The sequence below is a fragment of the Orcinus orca genome, chromosome 8, assembly GCF_937001465.1.
Source record: "Orcinus orca chromosome 8, mOrcOrc1.1, whole genome shotgun sequence".
Lineage (NCBI taxonomy): Eukaryota > Metazoa > Chordata > Mammalia > Artiodactyla > Delphinidae > Orcinus > Orcinus orca.
This window is the reverse complement of record NC_064566.1, coordinates 2,833,785-2,858,019: the sequence shown is the minus strand read 5'-3', so window position 1 is coordinate 2,858,019 and position 24,235 is coordinate 2,833,785. Positions and strand designations below refer to the sequence as shown.

Genomic DNA, 24,235 nt, shown 5'->3' with positions numbered 1-24,235 from the left:
TGCTGAATCCTGAGCTGGGCCCTTGGCTTTAATTAAGAGACGAACAAAACACAAACTCTGCCCAGAAGACGCTTTGCTAAGACAAGAAAGCCGTGTGCGAGAAGGCGGCTCGATGATGCTTTTAAAACTCCAAGTTCTGAAAAGCGGGACAAACCTTTATACCAAGTTCCTTCTTTGTGACGCTAACAGGCATTTTAGGCTGGACCCTGCACTGTGAAGTGCTTCTAATAAAGCATGGGTCTGGAGGCCTCCATCACAGGCAGCTTGGGGTTCACGTGCAACAGGGACCAACGTGGGCCTGCATCCCCACTCCAGCGGCACAGGCCAAACCCCACGGTGGGTACCACTCCTGGGTCCCGAGGCTGAAGTCGCAGAGGAATTGACATCCATTTGGCCTTATCACCGTCACAGCTGGCGGGGCCTCCTCTCTCTTGAATAAATATCCTTCCCTTAAATGCCAGCTCTCTAGAGCCTATTCCCAAAACGTTCAAAAGCGATGGGGGAAGAATCCCAGTGCTAAGACCAACTTGAGAACTTATAAATACCTTCAAAGCAACAAGGCAAAAGAAGCGCGACCCCCCCGTTTGTCTGGGCTACTTATTTGTCCATTTTGTTGGCAATCCTTTTGGTTTCTGATGACCACGTCAGCACCTAGAAGCATGAGCAAAACAGTTCTCCACCGACGGGAGCTGGTGCTGGCCAGGTGAGCTCTGGGGGGACCTGTGTCTTACCCACCCCCAACTCCCCGGGCCCAGCTGCTCACCCCCATTGCCGACAGCCCTCCCTGAAGAAGGGCCAGAGATTAAGAGGAAGTGAAAATCCCCGAATACACCAAAGGGAGCGTAAATTCACTGGTACCCATCGTCAGTCCCTGGCATGATTCAGTTAACACCGAATTTCCTGGGAGAAACAACAGTCCACGTTGGAATTCACTCGTCGGTGTCCCTTTCCCTCCCTGGGATTTGTTGATCGGCGTGACCTTTCCTGAAATGTCGCCGCTAGCTGCAGCTTTTAAGTTGCAAGCCTGAGATCTGTGGCATTAGACAGGCACCTCTGTCCTGCCCAAACCCCGCTCTTCCGCCTGGCATCAGAATGGGACATGCCAGCCCTGGACAAGCTAAGACGCCGTGCAGGGGGACTCTGGGTTTTTAATAAAGTAATAGGATCGATATTGCTTACGTCTGGAGGAAGTGTTATAAACAAACAACAGCACATGCCCAGATGCTTTCAAAACTTGAGAGGCGGTGGAAGAGAGTGTCTCTCGAGGTGAGGGAGCGCATAGAGATCTTCTAAAAGTCCCGAAGCCACGTGGCAGTCAGGGAAATGTCCAAAACCCAGAAGCAGACAGGAACGCCAGAGCCCTTCCCCGAGATCTGTCACTTGGCCGTGCTGAGAACCCAGCTTGGAGGCCCCAGGCCTGAATGAGACCCTCCCCAGCGGAGCTGCAGAGAGAAGCAGGTGGTTGCGTCATCGTCACCCCCTTGGTGTCTCCCTGACCCTAAGCCTCCCGAGGGCCCGGGGGGGCAGGGTCAGCCCTACCTTCGTGGACGGCCCACGCGCCAGACACACGCTGGAAAAGGGCTTCCTGTGGCCACACGGGCTTGGTGCCGCCTTCGGGGGTGACGGTGACCCGTCCTTTAGCCTCTGTCTGTTCCCTTCTCTGTGCACCTGGCATTTACCTCTCACCCAAGGTGACCACATGCCCGCCGAGTGCCCCCAGAGCCTGGCACTTGGTGGGGCTCAAAGGACAGCCGTGGGAAAGACGTGTGAACCGTGAGGCGGGCAGACGTGGTGGAACAGAGGTGGGACTCAGAGGAAGAACATCTGGGTCTGACCCGGCACCGTCCCTGTTCAACCTGGGAACTGCTTGTATCTGATGAACGCAAACCAACTGGTTGGCTCGACCAAAAAGGTGGTTTGGGGGAATCTCATGGAAACCTAGTGCAGGACGTTTGACCTCTTCATCTGCACGTGCGTGTGTGTGTACATGGGTGTGCAGGAGTCTGTGTGTGTGTCTGTCTTACTCTCTCTCAATCCACATTGTCTCCTCCCCGGCTTCCTCCAATCGCTGTGTCCCACCCCACTCTCCCTCTGCTTCCCCAGGCTCTGGGTTGCCAGGGGGTCTTTATAACCCCGCCCTCTCTCCCCTCATCCTAATTTTCTAGGGGACAAAATCTAATTGACCCTGAATCAGCCAATCGTCTGAGGACTGGGCAAGGCCACAGCTACAGGAAGACAGGAGAGTGAGAACAGAATCCCAGAAGGTTTTCAGGAGACCAGCATCACTGGGGGGCGGTCCCAGGCACACCTTTAACCCCTGTGCCTGGAAGGGACGGTCAGAGGAGTGGGTGACGCTGAGCGGGGAAGGCAGGCAGCCTTCATGAATGTCACCAATCGAGCTAAAGCTCTGGGATCTTGTTGGAACACAGGGTTCCCTCCCCAACGAGGAAGGGCAAGTCCCTCAAAATGGACACTCACGTTAACCCAAGGGCTAAACGCATCACAAGGCTTAAAGGGCTGGAGGCCACGCCAGCACTTATAAAAGCCCACGTAGATACAGTTCTGTTCACTGAAATTCAACCTATAAGCAGGCGTTTACTGGCCACCCGTGGAGGGTCATCTGAGGACCCACGGGGAGCGAGGTGAGGTTCTGCCCCGTGGAAACACACCACCCGTGGGGGAGACAGACGAAGACCCCAGAGGCAATGACGATGCAGGTGAGGGGTGCTGCTGGGGCATCACGCCCCACTTCCGGGAAGGACTGGAGCTTCCCTGGGGGCCCTAGCCCTAACCTAGCCGGCTGAGCAGTGCAGGGAGGGAGGCGAGTTCCAGGCAGAGGGAACAGCATCTGCAAAGTCCCAGAGGTCAGAGTCAGGCAGCGCAAGAGGGAAGCGGGGGAGATGGGAATCAAGGGAGGCGGCCTCGCAGCTGGGAGGTGCAGGAATGGACTCCGCCCCGTGGACCGTCACCGGGGGCCGGGAGCCGGCGAGAGGCCGGTGGAATCGGGAGGCGCGCACAGGGTTCAGGGCTGAGGGGGTAACGGCCGGGATGGGGTGGGGGCAGGAGGGATCTACAGAATGGGGGAGGCATACCCATGCGTCCCAGGGCGTCAAGATGGTGGCCCCAGGCAGCTCCTTGTCACCTCCCATCCCTGGCCGCAGGTCTCGCTGGGAGCTTCTCAGCGTCTGCTGCACTCCTGTGGTCCCCCCGGTGATGGGCACCAAGTCTGCCATCGGCCCTGCCCCGTGCCCGGGGTTCCATGCACGGCTCAAGGCCTTTGGGTTTCGGTCACTCTGGCCTCCCTGGTCCACCTGGACATGCAGAAGTTCTCGTGCCTCTGCCCCCTCCCCCACCAGGTCAGGAAAGGCAGTTCTAAGGCGGGGGTCCCTCTGCCCTCTTCCCATCCAGAACCCTCTCCTCTGCTTGGTTACTCTTTTGCTCTCGTGTGGGCAGATTAATGGCCCCCCAAAGACATCAGGTCCGAATCTCTGGAACCTGACCAGGGATTACATGGCAAAAAGGGGGGTCTGCAGGTGTAATAAAGTTAAGGATCTTGAGATGGGGACATGGGATAAGCCGGGATTATCTGGGGGGGCCCTAAATGTCATCACAGGTGTCCTTATAAGAGGGAGGCAGAGGGGGATTTGAATACAGATGAGCAGGAGAGGCCACATGAAGAAGAGGTAGAGACGGGAGGGTTGCAGCCACAAGCCCAGGGACCCCGGAGCCCCCAGGACCTGGAAGAGGCAGGAGGGACCCTCCCCTAGAGCCTTGGGAGGGAACGCGGCCCTGCTGACACCTTGATTTCAAAGTTCTGGCCTCCAGACTGTGAGAAGATACACTTGTGCTGTTATAAGCCACCCAGCTATTGTCAGTTTGTTGCAGCCCCGGGGAGCTCCTATATTTCTGCCCTTCCCCTATTGTCCTTTTCCTTTCTGATGATCCCCAACAGAAGTGGCTTAATTATATACAAAAACTGGCATTTTCCCCAAAACAGAAAGCTCAGATGCCTTAAGCCATTCTGAAAGGAGATGAAGATCAGTTCTCAGGGGGACAAAGATATTTTCCTCTTTCCATGCATAAAGTGCAGCCATAGGGACAGCGTCTAGAAAGGATTCACGGTGTATCTGCGGTGCAGAAATGCCACGGGGGGCGGGACGGCGATTAGGAAAGAAAGGGGAGAAACACCAACTTGAACCAACAAGTACCGAGCGGGGGTCCTGGGGGGCCCCTCACTCACTAGCCAACCTGCGAGTTCACCTGTGGGAACAGCAGAGGCTGCACTCATTCTGGGCAGGGGGCCAAGATTAACAGGGGGTCAGAAGCTTGAATCCCAGGAGGCAGACGGGCCGATTAGAGACGGGACGTAGTTTGGAGTCCGACAGCCCCAAATTTCAATTCTGCCTTTACTAGCTCATCTGTAAAAGGGGTTCAAGATATTTAAACGTGCAGGGCATCTGAAGACCACATTCTCCCAATAAAATCCCCCTGCATGGTCCACAGTGGACACTCAGTAAATGCCGGTCTCTCCACCCTCCTCCCTCTTTCTAGAAAGCTGCAGAGGCGTTTTCTGATGAACTGGGTAGTTTTCTAACCTGATACACACGTGTACGCATGACTGCTCCCAGAATTACATCTGCAGAGGGACAGCAGGGTACCATTCAAAGTCAAATGTGAAACTACAGATGACAGAAGCATTACAGCAAACTGAGAAAAACTTGGCCCAAAACGTCTCCTGGTCTTGTGGTTTGGGTTTAAGGACTGCATGTGTCCTCCCCCCTCCCAAATTCCTGTGTTGAGGCCCTAACGCCCAGTGGAATGTATTTGGAGGTGGGGCCTTTGGGAGGAGGAGGGGGTTGGAGGAGGTCACGATGGGATCAGTGCCCTTATAAGAAGGGACACCAGCGATCTCTCTCTCCAGGACACAGTGAGAAGGCAGCCATCTGCAAGGCAGGAAGAGAGCCCTCACCAGGCACCAGAGGAGGTGGCACCTTGATCTCAGACTTCCAGCCTCCAGAACTGTGAGAAATAAATGTTGCTCTTTAAGCTGCCCCATCTGTGATCTTCTTTTATGGCAGCCGGAGCTGACTGATACAGGGTCATTTCTACTTCACTTCAAATTGATGAACAATTCCAGAACTGACATTCAGGACGTGTTTCTTCAGGATAGAAATAGTAAACATCAATCTTCACCATCCTGTACCCCAGTGTTCACTGCAGCACTATTTACAGTAGCCATGACATGGAAGCAGCCTAAATGCCCATCAAAAGAGGAATGGATAAAGAAGATGTGGTACATATAGACAATGGAATATTACTCAGCCATAAAAAAAGAATGAACTAATGTCATTTGCAGCAACATGGATGGACCTGGAGGTTGTCATACTGAGTGAAGTAAGTCAAACAGAGAAAGACAAATATCATATGATATCACTTATATGGAATCTAAAAAAGGGTACAGGGCTTTCCTGGTGGCGCAGTGGTTGAGAATCTGCCTGCCGATGCAGGGGACACGGGTTCGAGCGCTGGTCCAGGAAGATCCCACATGCCGCAGAGCAACTAAGCCCGTGTGCCACAACTACTGAGCCTGCGCGTCTGGAGCCAGGCTGTGACAGTGAGACGCCCATGCACCGTGATGAAGAGTGGCCCCTGCTCGCCACAACTAGAGAAAGCCCTTGCACAGAAACGAAGACCCAACACAGCCAAAAATAAATAAATAAATAAAAATAAATTTTAAAAGGGTACAAATGAACTTATCTACAAAACAGAAATAGAGCTATGGAGGTAGAAAAGAAACTTCCGGTTACAAGGGGGTAAGCGGGGCAGGGATAAATTAGGAGATTGGGATTAACATATACACACTATTATATATAAAATAGATAACTAATAAGGACCTACTGCATAGCACAGGGAACTCTACTCAATACTCTGTAATGACCCATATGGGAAAAAGAATCTAAAGAAGAGTGGATATATGTGTACGTATAACTGAATCACTTTGCTGTACACCTGAAACTAACACAACGTTGTAAATCAACTACACTCCAATTACAAAAAAATATCGGCAGCACCCTGGCTGCCCCACCTGCACACCTGGACCGAGTCGTCCCAAGTTAACGCTGCCACCTAGTGGCCAGTGTGAGGAGTTACAAGGATTACCTGACAGGTGACCAAGGACAGCTGCCCAGTCACAGCTCATTCCATCTCCAGTTAGGTGTGTTCATCATCAGCCGCTGGGCACTCGGACTTCAAAGATGGAAGAGACGGGGCATCTCCTCCTCAAAGAACTTTACAGTGTAGCTGGGTGACTGATGCAGAAACCGTCCACGCTGACACATTATGTTACAGGTGCACATCAAGTAACACGGGCACCAAAAGGAAAGCACCACTGGGACAGCCCAAGGCTGCAGGAGAGCAGCCTGCAGAGAGAGGGCTTTGGTTTTGAAGGGTGAATAGGAGTTCACCGGGCAAAGGTGAGCTCATGGTAAGGGGGAAGGGGGAACAGGAAAGACTGCCTTTAAAAAAATGAAATCAAATTTTTGCCTCTAGGTGCCACACATCTGGATGCATGGTCTGAAAAGTCAAATCCTTCTACACGGTTGTCCACACCCCTACTGCCTACACACACACGCCCCAGACCATGTTCACGCTTGCTTTCTCAGTCCTTTGCTGCCTCCTTCTAAACAGCACACTCCTGGTGCTGTCTTGATTTCTTTCCATTTAAATATTAGTTGTCGACATCCTGCTGTGGAAGACGAGGGCTCAGCTCATCCACCATACAGCCCAGTACAGGTGCGTCCCCTGCTTTGGTTAATCATCACCCCGTGTCTACATTAGGATGGCTAACTCCATCTTTCCCGCAGCCGAGTATGGGTCTCTCTCCCGTGAGTGAATAACAGCCACCTTTAAAACTCTGCTCTTCTACTGACCCGTAATTAATGGATCACCAGGTTCTGACAGAGGCCTCCTCTCCAGCTGCAAGCACGTCAGGCCATCTCTCCGCTGCCTTCGTTTCCAGGTGACGTCTGCCCTGGAGGATGAAGTTCACGGTCCATGAGCTTTCAACGCTGTTGCTGAAATGTCTGACTCCCGATCCTCCATGTGGAAATGGCTTTTCCCTTTTTGAAATCTAAGGATCGCATTTTTATTTTTAGTTCCGAAGTTCTGGGCTCTCACGAGCCCTGTCCTTGCTGTGGACACTTGCCCACATTTGATACTGGAAGCTCACGGGCCTTTTTCCAATTGGGAATCTCATGTCCTTCTGATGGGTGGCATTGTCTTGAATGATGTCTTTGCTGATTTCTTCTGCTCTCCCTGGAAATTCCATCATTCAGGTGTCAAACCCTCTCCCAACTCCCGGATTACCTTACGTCTCAGTTCTCCCGTCCATCTCTGGTCCTCTTCAGCAAGGCTGCGCTCATAGCTTAGCTGCCATTATTACTTGTCATGAGCCCCTTCAACCCTCACTTCACAAATGCTTTATCCTCTCTTATCACACTGAGGAGATGGGGTACATACACATATATATATTTTTTAAACATTTTATTTATTTATTTATTTTGGCTATGCCGGGTCTTCGTTGTGGCATGTGGGATCTTGAGTTGCAGCATGTGGGCTCTTAGTTGTGGCATGCAGACTTCTTACTTGTGGCATGCATGTGGGATCTAGTTCCCTGACCAGGGATTGAACCTGGGCCCCCTGCATTGGGAACGTAGAGTCCTACCCACTGGACCACCAGAGAAGTCCCTGGGGTATATATATATATTTTTGTTGTTGTTGTTGTTTTGTTTTTTGTTTGTTTGTTTGTTTGTCTGTTTTTGTGGTATGCGGGCCTCTCACTGTTATGGCCTCGGCCATGGCTCACGGGCCCAGCCGCTCCGCGGCATGTGGGATCCTCCCGGACCGGAGCACGAACCCATGTCCCCTGCATTGGCAGGCGGACTCTCAACCACTGTGCCACCAGGGAAGCCCCCTGGGGTATATATTTTTGAAGTCCCCTTCCGTTCTCTAAATTTCTCAGTTTCTACCCATCATCTTTATTTCTGCTTGTTTGGTGTCTGCCTTTCATGTTGGCAGTTTTCCCTTAATGCTGGTGATTCTCAGCTGTCTGTTCCTATTTTCGATTTGAAGCGTTTGCATGCAGAATGGAAACTCTGGATGTGGTAGGTTGCTCTTGCCAGTGGGAGGACGCCCCCCGGGGGCTTTCATGGGGGGGAATGAAGCACAGGATACTTGGGGGAGGGGTCCTACTCACAGAGGTGACAGCAGGTGCAAAGGCCCTGGGGCAAGCGTGTGTCTGGCGTGCTTGAGGAACAGCAGGGGCCAGGGTGTCTAGGGCAAAGGGAGTGAGTTGGAAGCTGTGAGGTCAGCGAGGTCCCCATGAGCCTGGTCATACGGGCCTAGTAGATTCAACCAACACACCCGTTTCCAGCCTTACCTGCAATCCCCAACACAGAGGAGCCTTGCTTCCAACACCCAGAGTCTCTGGGGTCCTGACCTGAGGTCGGGCCGGCTCCTCGCTCTGTGCACTGATGGCAGGCGGGGCGGTTTCCCTAATGCTCTTCGCCTCTATTTTCTGGTGCTGTGGACCGGTGACCGTCTCACCTTCATTTTTACATAATAGGGTCAGGTGCCCACATGCTTCCTGAACTTCACACGTTACCTGGGGACTGGGCGTGCTTTTCTCAGCTCGTGGACAGCAGCACCTGCCAGCTGACCTCCCTGGGCCCCGGCCCAGCCCTGCCCACGTGCCCGGGGATGGGAGGGTGGGTGGGGGGCGTCTCAAGGCTGGCCGCACAGTGCTCTGTTTAGGGGGACAGACTGCGTAACTTTAAACTCGTGAAACCTGGGTTTCCCACCTCAGCTGCGGTGCAGGGGTTCCGGGGAAGAGCTCTGATGACTCACCCCCTGCCCCTGACCAGGCGCCTACCCAGGGCCCCCCGGGGCCCTCATGATTCTGACCTCGAGACACATCCGTCACAGTCTTGTTCTCCACCTTGCCACCCCTCCCCTGATGTTGCACAATCAATCAACCAACCAATTAATTAGGAAAATCTCCCTGTCCTGACCCCTGGCTGGTTCAGTTCATGGGGCACCCCTCACTCATGTCATTCAAAGGGTAAAAATCAGCCCTGCTTTTCATATGGGACCATGGTGGGCTGTCGGATGGGATGGGTTGATTCCCATTTTAGAGTTTTCTTCTGTGGGTGCTGCACGTCTTGCTCAGAGTAAAGCCCAAAGTCCTTCCGAGTCACGGGGCCTCTCTGGCCTCCACTTGCCCGCTCCCCCACTGGCTGGCCTCCTGGCTGCTCCTCAAACAGGCCAGGCATGCTCTGACCCCAGGGCCTTTGCATATGCCGGTTCCCGTCCCCCAGATACCAGCATGGCCCACGCCCTCCCTCGTTCCTGGCGTCTGCTCAAACATCAGAGGTCGTGCAAGGCTCCCATCATGATACAGCCTGGTAGAGAGACACCCCTGTGTCTCTACCCGCTCACTCTGCTTCTCTTCAAGTAAGTTAGCAGCCCTGACGCGTTCCCTGTATATCTGTTTAATTGTTCCCCATAAGTCTGACTAATGCGCACTCCGTGAGAGCAGGGGCGTCGCCGTTCATTGATGCATTTCCCAGCACCTAGAAGGGAGCGTGGCTCTAACCAGGAACTCTGTGTGTACTGGCTGGAATAATGAACTTGAAACCCGATTCTTCTTCATCATAGATCAGCACAGTAGATCAGCCAAAACACGGGTTTCCCAGGTTCCTGTGCCCGAATCTGAAACACGACTTCCTCTTCCCCGTTTCTATGGGAACACAGAGTCTGAATCCCAAATAAGAAGAACTTTTTAAGGAAGCTACTTAAAAATGAATGGCTTCCCCAACAGCATGCCCTAAGCAGGGATCACGGGCAGGAGGGCTTAGAGGGACCGGCCAGGCCACAAAGGGGAAGAGGCGGGGTGGGGGGGGGGGCAGTAAGGAGCGGTAGGGACTGCAGCAGGCCGGCAAGTGGCGACCTTCCCAAAGGGGCAGTGCTCCCCAAACCTGGCCAAATGCCAACACACACAAAGGCTGCCTGCGCGTGCCCACGCTTCCTAATTATTCGAGGGGAGCTGGAAATCGGAATGTTTATACCAAATCTCTGCATATTTAAATGTTGGCAAAGAATTTCGTTTTTAAAAAACTCTGGGCAGGCCACAAAGTCTCTGGGTTGAGATCCACCATCTGGATGGCAGGTGGCAAACTGCAGACTGCGGCTCATTCCACCAACAAATGTGGGAGAGCGGGGTGCCCCGGCCCGTGGCATGTGGTCTGCCCCGTGGAAGGTCAGCAGATTCCAAGACATGAGGCAGGTACCAGCGGTGCCCTGCTCCCGCCCCACCGAGCTGCTTCTAAACACACCAGAGAAACACACGCAAAGAAGCAAAAAGAATCTGGCTGGACAGAAAAAAATAGTTTTTCACTGTCACTCATGGAAAGGGCTCAGCTGAAACCTGATATTTCCTAACCCACCCTGTGAGGGTTTAAATGCTGCTTCTCACAGAGCACACGTGAAGGGGGCTTGAAAGTGGAGAGGCCACGTGAGGACACAGAGAGAAGGCGGCCATCTGCAAGCCAGGAAGAGAGCCCTCGCCAGGAACCAGAGGGCTGGCACCTTGACCTTGGCCTCCCCGCCTCTAGGACCGTGAGTAATAAACGCCTGTCTGAGCCACCCCGCCTGTGGGACGTGTCACAGAGGCCAATGTGGGACTTGACACACCACGAGCAATGCAGATGTCACCTTCGGGTGGCTGTACGGCCCAGCTCCCACACCGTGGCTTTCCTAGTAGCTTTCATTGGTGGCAAAGAGCAGAGATGCACCCAACCTGGTGACAATTTTCACAGAGGGCAGAAGGGAAACCAAGGAGTGAGCCTGGTGCAGGGCCAGGCAGGAGGGCGCCCGGGGACTTGAGCAGTAGGAACTTGTGGGCTCGCAACTTGACAACCACCAGTGGGCTCTTGTGTCAGTGTCCTGGGGCCACTGGAACAAATGACTACAAACAACCGGCTTCAGGCAGCAGAACCGTATCCAGTTCTGGAGGCCACAGTCCAAAATCAGCATCACTGGGCCAAAACCAGGTGTGGGAAGGGCCGAGCTCCCTCCAGAGGCTCCAGGGGAGGGTCTCTCCTGCCTCTCCAGCTTCTGGGGCTGCAGGTGCTCCTTGGCTTGTGGCCGTGTCCCTCCAGCCTCTGCCTCCGTCTCCACGTGGCCTCCTCTGTGCATATCCCGTTAGGAGGACCCTTGTGATGACACCGAGTCCTCCCGGATAATCCAGGGTAACCCCCCATCTCAAGATGCTTAACCCCTTCTGTGAAGTCCTTGCCGTACAAGGTCACATTTGCAGGTTCCGGGGATTAGGACCTAAATCTTCTGGGGCCGTTATTCAGCCCAGAGCACTGCCCTTCCACGTGGGGGCTCCTGCAGCCCTCACCCCGTGCCTGCCGTAGGGGTCGCCTCCTTCCCGAACACGCCACGCTCTTCCCTGACCCCTGGTCTTTGCTCATGCCCCGTCCCCCTGGAATGCTGTGCCCACACAGTGGCCCCCGCCTCCGCTCCACAGATGTGTCACCGCCTCACACCTGTGTCCTCGGGCCCCTCACTCAGCCCTGCTTTCTCTTCTGGTCACCTGCCACGACGTGCCCATGAGGCTCTGGTCCCCCCTCACCACAGTCCCCGCTCCTCCCCCGGCTGGTCCACCCACCCAGACACAGAACATCCACGTGGCCCAGGTGTGAGGCCAGGTGCACGGGTCCAGGTGAGCTGAAGGTCAAGCTGGGATCTGTCTTTGGGCCCATCGTGGGTGGCGTGCAGGGGTCACGTGGGTGCTGGTCTCCCTGAGCAGGGGGGGAAGGAGGCCCTGTGACCGCCTCAGAGGACGAGGGGAGGAGCCATGGTGTGCCCGGCAGGGATGGAGTTACAGGCATGGTCACGGCCTCTGAACCCGGAGCTTGACGCGCTCCTCCAGAGGGCCTGAGTGTGTGCACACGTGCATGTCCACATGTGTGCACGTGCACATGCGTGTCTGTGTGTGTGCATATGTGTTGGTGTGTGTGCGCGTGTACGTGTCTGTGCGTGCACGTGTCTGTGTCTATGTGTGTGCATGTCCATGTGTCTGTGTGCGCGCGTGTGTGTATGTGTGTCTATGTGTCTCTGTGTGCGTGTGCGTGTGTGTGCATGTGTTGGTGTGTGTGCACGTGTATGTGTCTGTGTGTGCACGTGTGTGTATCTGTGTGTCCATGTGTCTGTGTGTGCGCGTGTGTGTCCATGTGTCTGTGTGCGCGTGTGTGTATCTGTGTGTGTCCATGTGTCTGTGTGCGCGTGTATCTGTGTGTCCCTGTGTCTGTGTGTGCGCGTGTGTGTATCTGTGTGTCCATGTGTCTGTGTGTGTGTGCATGTGTGTCTGTGCCTTTAATGCAGTCTTGTGTTAACTCTGCAATTTCGCGATGTCACCTCACGCCATTTGTGGCACAGAAGGCAGCACAGCAGGAGAGGCCTGGGACCCTGCTCACGACATGCAACGGGGAAGCATAAGGTCACAGGAGAGAACGACAGCGCCTTGACCTTGCTCTACAATCTGTGTGGATTTCGACAAAATGCTGCTGAAGTCTTACTGTTGAGTGACTAACGAAGAAAGAAGTTCAGAAGGACAAGTGGAGGACGCAGGGCCTCGAAATGCCTGCTGAGCGGATTCCATCGATTTCCCAGGAAAAGTACAACATCCGGAACACGAACAGCCCCCAGGGTGTCAGGCTGCCTTTGTCTCTGGGCCGCCTTCCAACCCAGCAGCAGCAGCTGGGAGCACACGGAGAAGGACGGGGAGACTTGGTCACTCGCAAGGCATCACTGCATTGCACGGCGTCAGGTGTGACCTGAGAGAACCTCCATCCCTCCCCAGCTGTGCCCTGGATGAGCGAGTGCCATCAGAGCTCCGGGAGATGCTCATAGACCTGAAGGACAAGAGCCGGGATCTGACACTCCAGGAGAGACCCAAGGTCATTCCTGAGAGTGGAGTGGCCCCCAGGGAACATGCGACGGCTCGGCCAGTTCCTGGGCATCAGAGCGTCAGTCACAGAGGGAGGGGCTCCAGGAAGTGGATTTATGGGCGGCTGCCAACGCCCGGCTCGGCCCCATGATTTACTGCCTAAGACCCGAGGAATTTAAAACGCCTCCATCCTGGCTCTGGCCTCTCTCCTCCTCCTACATCCAGAGTGACGGTGGAGGAAGGACTCAGGGCCCCGGGCTGTGGGCAACCCTCACCGTACCCTTCGAGCTGCAGACCCCGGCGTCCACCCACCTCTCCATCCAGTGGGGACGATGGGAGCCAGCATCAGGAATGACGCGTGTTAAAGACTGAGTGCCCGGCGGGGCATACAGCCCCTGTTCCCTGGGCGGCAGCCAGCGTACCCGGGCACGATGTTCACCAAAAAGATCCCACGGCCAGGACTTCTCTGTCCCCTGGCATCTTGTCCTCACACGCCCCTCCCTGTATGACAATTGGACGTCAGACCTTCCAGAATGTCTCTCATTGCCTTTCCCTGTCTTCCTCATCCTCTCCTCCCTCTCTGCTTCTGGACATCTGATGAGCAGCTGCGGAGGACACAACAGTGACACGTGTTGGGGCAGAGCTGCTTCCCCAAACACACAGGGGCTGGAATCCTTACCTCCAAAACCACGAAGGTCCATTGGAATGGAGCTGCTGGGGGCAAGAAGGGTTCAAATCAATCCTCCCGGGTATCAGCCAGAGCTCTCCAGGGAGACAGACCCATCGGATGTGTACACACACACACACGCATGCACGCACAGATTTATTTTAAGGAATTGGCCCATGTGATAGTGGGGCAGGCCGGTGGCGGGAACCCTAGGCGGGGTCTCCGTGTTACAGTGTGGAGGCAGAATTCCTTCTTCTCGGGAACCCCAGTTTTTGCTCCCAAGGACTCCGACTGATGGGATGAGGCCCCACCACGTCCTGGAAGGCTCATCTCCTTTACTGAGTCAACTGCAGATGTGAACCACACCTACACGGCACCTTCATGCACCGGCGCCTAACCCAGCGCACATCACAGCCCACCTGCAGACGGCCGTTCCTCTGTCCCCCACCCCAGCTGTACTCCCCCTTCGCTTAGACCTTCCACCTCCACAGAATTCCTTCCTTCCCATTTCTCTTTATCTTCAGAACCAGGAAAGGTTTGCTCCCTTGGACTGAGCGATCCAAAAAGCAAGGAATCCCTGATGCTGTGCGCTCCATCTCAGGATACAAGATGAATCATAGGCCAGAAGGATGTGCCTGCCTCACCCCAGACCACAGAGCCCTGGACCCGTGGTCAGAAGGCCTGGGGCTCACAGACTCGGCCACTAACTGACTCAGGACTCCTAGGCTTAATGTCTCTAATTCCACGTGTCCTATACATTGGGCAAAAAAATGCCTACCTTGTTGGGCTGTTGAACATTAAACGAGAACACACAAAAGAGCATCTGTGAGCTCTAAGATTCTGTGCAGCTGGGGACTTCCCAGGTGGGCCAGTGGCTAAGACTCCACGATCCCAATGCAGGAGGCCTGGGTTCGATCCCTGGTCAGGGAACTAGATCTCACACGCGTGCCGCAACTAAAAGATCCCACATGCCGCAACTAAAAGATCCTGCATGTCGCAACTAAGACCCAGTGCAGCCAAATAAACAAACAAATAAATATTTTCTAGAAAAAGATTCTGTGCAACTGGGAAGATTCATCATCATCACTATGACCATCAATACCCTAACCACCATCAATACCACCAACATCGTCATCAATGTTATGGACCGAATTGTCTCCCCCAGAATTCATATGCTGAAGCTCTAAGCCCCGTTGTGATGATATTTGTAGATAGGGCCTCTAGAAACGTAATTAAGTTCAAATGAAGTCATAAGGGTGGGGCCCTAATCAAATGAGATTCTTGTTCCTACAAGAAGAGGAAGAAACACCAGAAAGCTCTCTCTCTCTCTTTCTACATGTTGTACAGAAGAAATACCAATGAGTAGGTGCAGGAAGAGAGCCCTCACCAGGAACCAGATCTGCCAGCATGTTGACCTTGGACTTGCAGCCTCCAGACTGTGAGGAATAAATGTTTGTTGTTTAAGCCCCTGAGCCTGTGGTACTCTGTGATGGTGGCCCGGGCTGATTCAGTCACCGTCATCACCACCGTCACCACCATCACCACTGTCACCACCGTCACCACCATCACAATCATCACCACCATCACCACCATCACCATCGTCACCACTGTCACCACCATCACCGCCGTCACCGCCGTCACCACCATCACCACCACCGTCACCACCATCACAATCATCACCACCATCACCGCCGTCACCGTCACCACTGTCACATCACAATCATCACCGCCGTCACCACCATCACAATCATCACCACCGTCACCACCGTCACCGTCACCACTGTCACATCACAATCATCACCACCGTCACCGCCGTCACTGCCGTCACCACCGTCACCACTTCCTTCAGAAATTCACCTCTGTCTCTCTTGATTCTCACACCTGAGTGGATGTCAGCGTCTCTAGGGGGCTTGTGAGAACACAGGACCCGAAGCCCTGCGCCCAAGCTTCAGATTCTGGGTGCCTGGGGGTCTGCATTTCTCTCAAGTCCCTGAGTCCTGCTGCTGCTGCTCCAGCCTTCGTATTAAATCATTAAGCAAAGCTTGGCCACATGAAGTCTGTCAAATATTCCACGGTTTCTTAGAAAAGCCCACGCCCACAACAGCAGCTGAATATCATCAAAGCTTCCCAGGTGGACACACTGGATCCCTGTTAAATGGTGGGGCAGGCCATCATTCCCCCCGAAATCAATGGTGTTGATTCCTCACCGGGAGGGAAGGACCGTGAATGCCGGGGACATTTTACAGGCAAGGCTCCGAAGCCTGAATTAAGTCTCTTTGTGCCATGAAAACACGAGAAGGTGGGGAGACACGAGGGGGAGACCAGCTCCCGGCACACGCAGTCGGAGCCCGTGCTGGGCGTGCAGGGCAAGCAGCCCAGGCTTTGGTTCCGCCCGTTACATGGACAGTGTCTGCAGGGCACAAAGTCCTATTATTCAAGCGTGTTTGCATAATTGTCTTCCTGAATCATTTGGGGCACTTGATTATCGTTAGCAAAATAGAGACAGATGGCCTCGGGTCTGAGCTGGCGCGAATCTGCTGCCAGGAGGGCGCACGACGCTTCCTGCCAGGCCTCCTGGAAGAAGGGGTGTCCCTGCACTAGGTGGTTGCTGCCCGTGGTGACGGGACAGGAGTGGGGACTCACAGGGAGGTCACTGACAGTGATATTCTGTCCTGGACGCCGTGCACAAGTCACTCCCCTGGAGCGCCAGGTGGCGGTTACAAACCTTTGCCCAGAAGGGGAGAAACGGCTCTCTTCTATCACCTACGCCTTTACCATGAATCAAAGGGCATTAGCTGCTCTTTTCTAAGCAATTTAAGCACCGTTCTGACTTCAAAAAAAAAAAAAAAGGACCAAAGAAAGATATTATTTAATGGCAACAAAATATTTAAACCAAGGCCACCAACCCACTGCTGAGCCCAAAAGGGCAGATGTGTCCCAGCACGAAGTGGGAAGAGCCCACGGCTCCCTCATCATCACCACTGGAAAGAGAACAGGCTTTGGGGGCGAAACCGTAGTTTTTATAGACCCATTAGCACAGCAGGAACTCACTTCCATGACCCATTTCCCATTACGTATCTTCAAGCCACGGATTCAGGGTAAAGTCCGGGCCCGTCAGTTCTCATGAACTGAGCAAAGTGGTTAATGAAGACTGTTAGACATCCAGCCCAGTCTGGGGATGGAACTGGTTCATTTTCAAGGCATCAAGCTCGTCTGTATTAGTGATATCTAAGGAGAGGATTAGTCAAGTCGCCCGTGGAAGCCAGGTCTAAATGAAAGACCTCTCTCAGCTCAATAAGATGCAAAACTTATTTCCAAATAAAAAGAATAGCGGTCACCTCAATGTTCAGTTCGAGCGGAGAGGGCTGTGTTTAGGATGAGAAAGCATTTCAATAACTTTGAAAGAGTTATAGCCAAAAAAACAAGCTTTTCCACCCTAAACCATCTGGCCAGCTGCCTCAAAGTTCCATGAGCCCCATGTTTATAAAATGGGATATTAGCCGTAAAAAAGGATGAAGCGGCGATACACACTACAACACAGAAGACCCTGAAAACGAAGCCAGACACAGAAGACCACCTATTGTACGATTCCCTCCCCATGAGATGTCCAGAAGAGGCCTGTCCACAGGGAAGAGAGCGGATGAGTGGTTGCCTAGGGGCCGCGGGAGGGAGGAACAGGGAGGAACTGTCGGTGGGTACAGTTTTCCTTGGGGTGATGAAAAAGTTCTTAACTACACAGAAGTGATGCTACCACATCGTGCATGTGCTGAAGGTCACTGAATTGTACACATTGATGTGACTACGACGGTACGTTTTGTGTAATATGTATTTTACCACAATTAAAAAAATCAGGACTCTGGCTTCTCACTCCACCATGTAACCCCACGGCCACTCTGGACCGGGTCGTTCACCCTTCACCGAGGATAGCAGGCCGGGTGAGGGCACCGGATGATGGCAAGCCAGCTCCCTCCCGGTAGATTCTTACCAAGATCTCCCCATTCCCAGGATCAGCACGAAGCCAGGACTGCCCCACAGCTGCTGCAGTGAACGTCATCCACGTCTCTGCTGTCTTTCCCAAGCTGCCTGCGTGAATGGCCCCCCTGGAGGCATCGCTGCATTAGCGATGCTGTTCGGTCTAACTGGAAGGAAGCCAGTGTGGACCGGCAAACTGAAACAGGGCCGCAGCTCCACACACAGACCCCGTCCCCGACGGAAGGGCTGAGCTCGTGTCAGCACACACAGAGGGTGTGTGGGAACGCGACGACATGGCGTCTCGGGGGGTTGATGAGTCCGCTTACCTGGAATGGGGTCTGGCTGTTGTAGTTCTTCAAGTCCTTATTTCCACCCCGAAACAGCAGTACACGTGCACAGCTGTCCTGCAGAGAAGGAAGAAGAAATCCGTGTGTAAAGCGGTGGCACAGGCATCCTCTAGAGAAGCCTGTTCACAGGGCGATCTCACAAGAATTCAGAGAAACGAAAACACAAAGTCAACAGGAGGGCATCTTTGTTCGTCGGAGGGGCCAGGAGGAGGGTAGACAGGCCCTGGATGCTGTCAGCTGAAGCTTCACTGCTGCAAAGACTTTGGAGAGCAGCTCAGCAGAATCTACAAAAATTTCAAATACATCCATCCCACGGGCGGTGATTCCACTTTTTTAAGACCATCTACAGAGAGCTTTGCACGTGCGTATAAAATACATAATAATAGAAAGGCTGCAAGTAAAATACAAAAGGAAAAAAAGGAAGAGAAAACCTGGAGATGGCAAAAATGTTCTAAAATAAAGGAAAGTGGGAATCATTCTGGAACATTCTTTCCTTTTTTTCCCAAAACAAACAACTTTATATTGAAGTATAGTTGATTTACAATGTTTCAGAGAAGTACAGCAAAGTGATTCAGTTATACATATATATGTATATTCTTTTTCAGATGCTTTTCCATTATGTTATTACGAGATATTGAATATAGTTCCCTGTGCTCTACAGTAAGTCCTTGCTATCTATATTTTATATATAGTAGTCTATATATGTTAATCCCAAACTCCTAACTTGTCCTTCTTCCCCTCCTCTTCTTTCCACTTGGGTAACCATAAGTTTGTTCTCTATGTCTGTGAGTCTCTCCCTGTTTTGTAAATAAGTTCATTTGTGTCATATTTTAGATTCCACATATAAGCGATATGATATGTCTTTCTCTGTCTGACTTACTTCACTTAGTATAATCATCTCTAGGTCCATCCGTGTTGCTGCAAATGGCATTATTTCATTCTTTTATGGCTGAGTAAGAGTCCATTGTATATATGTACCACATCGTCTTTATACATTCCTCTGTCAGTGGACACTTGGGTTGCTTCCATGTCTTGACTATGGTCAATAGTGCTGCTATGAACATTGGGGTGCATGTATCTTTCTGAATAAAATGCAGTTTTGTCTGGATATATGCCCAGGAGTGGGATTGCTGGATCATATGGTAGCTCTATTTTTAGATTTTTAAGGAACCTCCATACTGTTCTCCATAGAACATTCTTTGCCGAGGCAGTGGTAGCAAAAACAAGAAGGCAGACCGATATAAACTGACAAGAAAAATACCCAAGAACGTCTAAGTAGAAAACGTGAGTCTTAGAACAATGATATAGCTGAATTTCACTTCCATTTTAAAGCCAGTATTATAGAAATCAAAGAATATGTCTGGAAAGATGTCACCCGTTAAGGGGTTTTACTTTCTCAGGAAGGAGAAGGGATGACGGAGTAAATCTTTTGTTATTATTATTTTCTGTACTTACATTTTCTAACGTTTTTAAAAGGCAGCCAATAGTCATTTCTTGTGGATTTGTACAATGAAAATCAATCTATTCCTGTCCACTTATTGAGCATCTACTATTCACCCGGAGAGGCCAACCGTTTTGAAACTCCTGATGGGGAGGGTGGGGACAAATACCCACAGATAAAAAGATACACGTGGAAGGGAGTTCCCTGGCGGCCTAGTGGTTAGGATTCCGGGCTTTCACTGCCGTGGCCTGGGTTCAATCCCTGGTCGGGGAACTGAGATCCCGTAAGCTTCATGGTGCGGCCAAAAAAAAAAAAGACAAGTGGAAGCACATGGCTATAGAAGCAGTGGCGATATGAACACCTTGCCTAATAGATGCAGCTGGGCTGTTACGACGGGCAAATTACACTTTGGGAAGAGCGTCTGGATGATCAAGTGCCCGCAGGTGCCGGCGCCTCACGCAGCTGGGCCGCTCCGACTTCTACAGGTCTCTGCACAGGGGCTCCAGTGCAGGTCGTGGTCAAACCCCAGCCCTGGGCCCATCTCCCTGGTCCACCTCCAGCTATAGAGTCCAGAGCAGAGGCAATGGGCGTGGTCACCCAGGGCGGACACGCGGCAGCTGCACAGTGATGAATAAATGAAGCCACTGACCAGGGTCCCCCCAGGGGCCTGCTTACGGGGCCAGGCCAACAGCCCCACCCTGGCCCAAGGGGACCTGCTGTCCCGGGAAGAGTAGGGCCGAGGCCAGGGCACACGGCACGCGCCGGAGGACCTGGAGAAAGAGGAGGCCTGAGACGAAAGCTGAAAATCCAGAGACAGAAGGCGGGTGGGCGGTGCCCAGGGAGGGTGGGAGCTGGGGAGTGGTCTGCGGTGATGAAAATGTTCTATTACTGACCGTGGGGAATGGTTACCCAACCGGGTACACAGACTGAAAAACACTGAACGGTATATTTTAGATGGGCAAACTGTATGGTGTGTGAGTTATATCTCAATAAACGTGTCATGTATTAGAAAAGTAAGAGAGAGACAGAGTCAGAGACCAAGAGACCACAGAGACTGAGGGAGACACAGAGATAGACAGAGACAGAGAGACCAAGAGAGACACAGAGAGAGAGACAGAGATAGAGAGAACAAGAGAGACACAGAGACCAAGGGAGACGCAGAGATAGAGACAGAGAGACCAAGAGAGACACAGAGACAGACACCAAGGGAGACACAGAGATAGACAGAGACAGGGGAGCACGCCTGCTGAGAACGCCGGCAGGAAGATCACTCTCTGACCGCGAGGTCCAGCCAAGAGCACATCTGGGTCAAGCAAAGCACGGCCGGGGCGACCCTGGTCTCTGTGACCTGGGCGAGGGCCCCCCTGGGGCCTCCACTGCACGATGATGACTTTAATGAGGAAACCACTTGTGCACGCAGCACACAGGAGCCGAGGCGGAGGGACTCTTGTTCTCTGAGCCGCGGTCAGGGAGGCCTCGGACAGGGCGGGAGCTGCTCGCACATCCCGCGGCCGGGGGTGGAGCGGATCTGAGCTCTGCAGGGAAAGACTGTCGTCGGGCTGCGGGGGTCCCGGGGCCTCAGCTGTACCCCTGGGTGGCTCTGAGGGTCACTGCAGACTTAGGGGGGCTTGCTGCACGGGCCTGGAGGAGGCTGCCTTCGTGGACTGCTGTGGGCAAAGAGGGGGCCCGGGGTCCACGTCAGGGTGGGTCCCCAGGAAGGGGCAGAGGGACATGGGGCTGTCAGGAGTGAGGACAGCCCCCGTGGGGTGGCGTAAAGAACACCTGAAGATAGAGGTTAGGAGAGAAAAAGGCAGTGGAAGGACACACTCGCCAGGAGCCCCACTGTGTCCTGAAACAGCCGTGAGTGTGTGAGCTCATACCCAGGTTCAGATGGTGGGCAGGACCCGCGCCACAATATAGGGGTGGAAACTGCAGGGAAACCTGAGGCTCTGTCTGCACTGTTTGCACCTTTTCCACGAGCGTGCATTCTCAGTGCTTTGAGTAACTAAAAGCATTTGAGAAAATTTAAAAAGATGTACTATGCGTGGCAAACACACCTTTCATATCTGGGGTGCAGCGGAACCCAGGGTTTAAAAGAAGAGTCCCGGGCGTTACTTCAAGTGGACTGAAGGCCGGTGAAGACCGCGCCCGGGTCTTGTTATTTTATTCCAGTCTCAACTCGCGCTCGGCTGGGTCTGTAGGTCAAGTTCTATTTAAACACAGACCCCTGAGCTTTCCAGTCCTGCCCCAGCCTCCCTACCCATGGCTGGGTTTCCAGAACCCGCTCCAGCATCCCTTTCTCCCCTCGAATTACACCTAGCTGGGTCTTGTTAATTACAACCCGAAGTAAATTAATTTAATTAATTAAAATGACCGTGCTATCGTGCCTCAGCAAGCAACGTCTGCAATGAGAGAAAAAAAGCCGAGGGTGTTTGAAAGAGTCCTGGCACGGAGGGGACACAGAGCCAGGAGATGCGCGGAACTTGGGCAGGTTACATCTGGGGTGTGGGTGTGCAGGTGAGAGAAAAAAAGAGTGAATTCCTGAGACAGCAAGCGGGGGAGACCCCACCAGGGGCTCAGGGGACCCGAAGGCTGCCTGGGGGGTCTCATCCTGAAACGAATTCACACTGGGCCTCAGTGTGCCCTGGCCCGACTCCAGGGCAGCCTGGGAGGACCAGCCAGCTGCCTCAGATGCCCAGAGCTACTGGCCTATCAGGACCCCGAACGAGAGCCTGACCCGGCGACTCCTTTGAAACGCTCCCCACGCTCAGCAAGGGCTTCCACTGAAAACTCCCATCAGAAAGGAGGTTGGTTTCCTATGAAGCTAAGAATAAACCCTTGTCAGGCAATGCCAGGCACACTGTCCCGGGAGGAATCCAGCCAGGATCCCAGAAGACTCCTCTGCTCACCCACGGACGGGCAACTCTGAGTCAATATTAACCAACCTGAAGGTACGCACCCCCTGACTCTAATATTAATTTACCAGGCTTCAAAGGGAGAGCACGTCCCGGAGAGCGATTTCAAAACGGAAGGGCAAGTGGTTCACGGGGCTTCTGAACAATGACACTGTGTGTGTGTGTGTGTGTGTGTGTACACAGGCACACGTGTGTGTGTGTGCACGTGAGCAACGTGTGTGTGCGCACATGTCTGTGCACGTGTGTGCACACGTGTGTACAGGTGTGTGTGCGTGCGTGTGTCTGTGTGCATGCACGGATGCTTTGCAGTTCAGAAAACACATCTACCTGCTCCTTGATTCCATCCTCACAGCATCCCTGCAAGGGGCTAGTAGGAGGCCCATTTCACAGGTAAGGCAGCAGAGGCCAGGAAGGGTTAAGTGAAAAACTGCGGCTTCAGAAAGGGAGGAAAAGGAGAAGTTGTGACCCAGAGGCGTTGCTAATGGAAGCCTAGCTCTTCCCTTGCACGACCGCTAGCTGCCCGAGTTCCCTTGTGAGGGAGGTGTGTCTTCGTCCTTTTAAACAAGTCCATCAAGTACAGATACAACCTGTGTGTTCTGAGGGCCAAGGCTTCAGGAGGAATATCCAATTATCTTCTGGGCATGACTGGCGGAGAAATGACCCTTAACAAACGCACGCTCCTCTCCTCCCCGAGCGTCTTGAGGGTCGCCCTGTCCTGGTCGAGGCATGCAGCCCCTGGGGTCACCACCCCCTGCAGGAGCCCAGGTGACATCACTCTCATCTTACACATGAAGACGCAGGCCCCCAAAATGTGTTCATGCATGCAAGCAACGAGTCGGTACTGAGTGTTGGCCACGCCACGTACCATCCCAGCCCCTGGGGACACACAGCACCACGCAGACCATACAAGACGGTCATGTGATGGAGAAGGTGAGGGCAGGTGGTCAGGGAAGGCCTCCCTGAGGCGGTGGCCTCCAAGCTGAGCCTCAGCCTCGAGGAAAGAGCCATGTGGCAAAGGGGGGAAGTGTTCCTGGCAGAGGAGGCAGCAAGTGCAAAGGCCCCGGGGCTGCAGGAAGCCGAGGACAGGGGACAGGAGAGGAGCTGCGGGGCGGGGGGGAGCGACAAGGGCCTTCTGGGTCACGGGGAACGCAGACTGACCCACGTGGCACAAAGCCACTCCAGTGTCCTGCAGAAAGTGAGGGAATAAAGACTGGGAGGCAGATGGGTGGGGGAGTTGGGGGTGAAGGCAGCGGTCCAGGGCAAGGATGCCAGTGGCCTGGGCCAGGCTGGGAGGGGACAGAAGGGAGCTGACCAGACCTGGGAGAGGGGCCGTAAGGGCCAGTAAGGCCACCCAGACTTCAGGCTGGAGCCACAGAGAGTCGGGCACTATGTACACAGGGGGAGGAGCCGTTATTGGAGCCACCCACGCCGTCTCCACGGGGATGTCGCCACGGGGTGGACATCACTGCCAGAGCCCAGGGGAGAGATGAGTCGGCACGTTGGGACCCAGCCGGCAGTGTTTTCTGGAAGGTACCTAAGGACACAGACAGGTCTGCCTGAGGTCACCGTGGGGAGAACTGGGGCAATGGAGTGGGCGGCACGGACGCCAAGAGAAGATGCCCCGGAGCGGCTGAGCTGCGTGGGGACAAGGCGTGACCGCGGCGATGCCGCCCGCTGCCCCGAGCTAGAAGGGGTGGAGTCTGGCCGGAGTGTCCTGTAAGAGAACAGGGGCAGGAAGTGGAGGCTGCGAGTCCAGCGAGGTCTGGACGAGGCCTGCGGTGCAGACGTGGTGAGAAGTGAAGACGGACGCGCTCGTGCAGCCGAGGCGACACGCGGAGGAGATGGCGGCGCCTGCGCATGCGCACGCGGCCCAAAGACGGA

General features: G+C 53.7%; 1 protein-coding gene across 6 annotated transcripts in view; it reads right to left on the bottom strand.

Annotated features, from left to right (window-relative positions):
• Positions 1–24,235, bottom strand: part of SHANK2 (SH3 and multiple ankyrin repeat domains 2) — a 559,408-nt gene that overhangs the window by 371,238 nt on the left and 163,935 nt on the right. For all 6 annotated transcript variants that reach the window (XM_049713021.1, XM_049713018.1, XM_049713020.1 and 3 more), the window contains exon 10: positions 17,978–18,055. In XM_049713021.1, the coding sequence (XP_049568978.1) occupies positions 17,978–18,055 (78 nt within the window). The remainder of the gene's footprint in view (positions 1–17,977; positions 18,056–24,235) is intronic.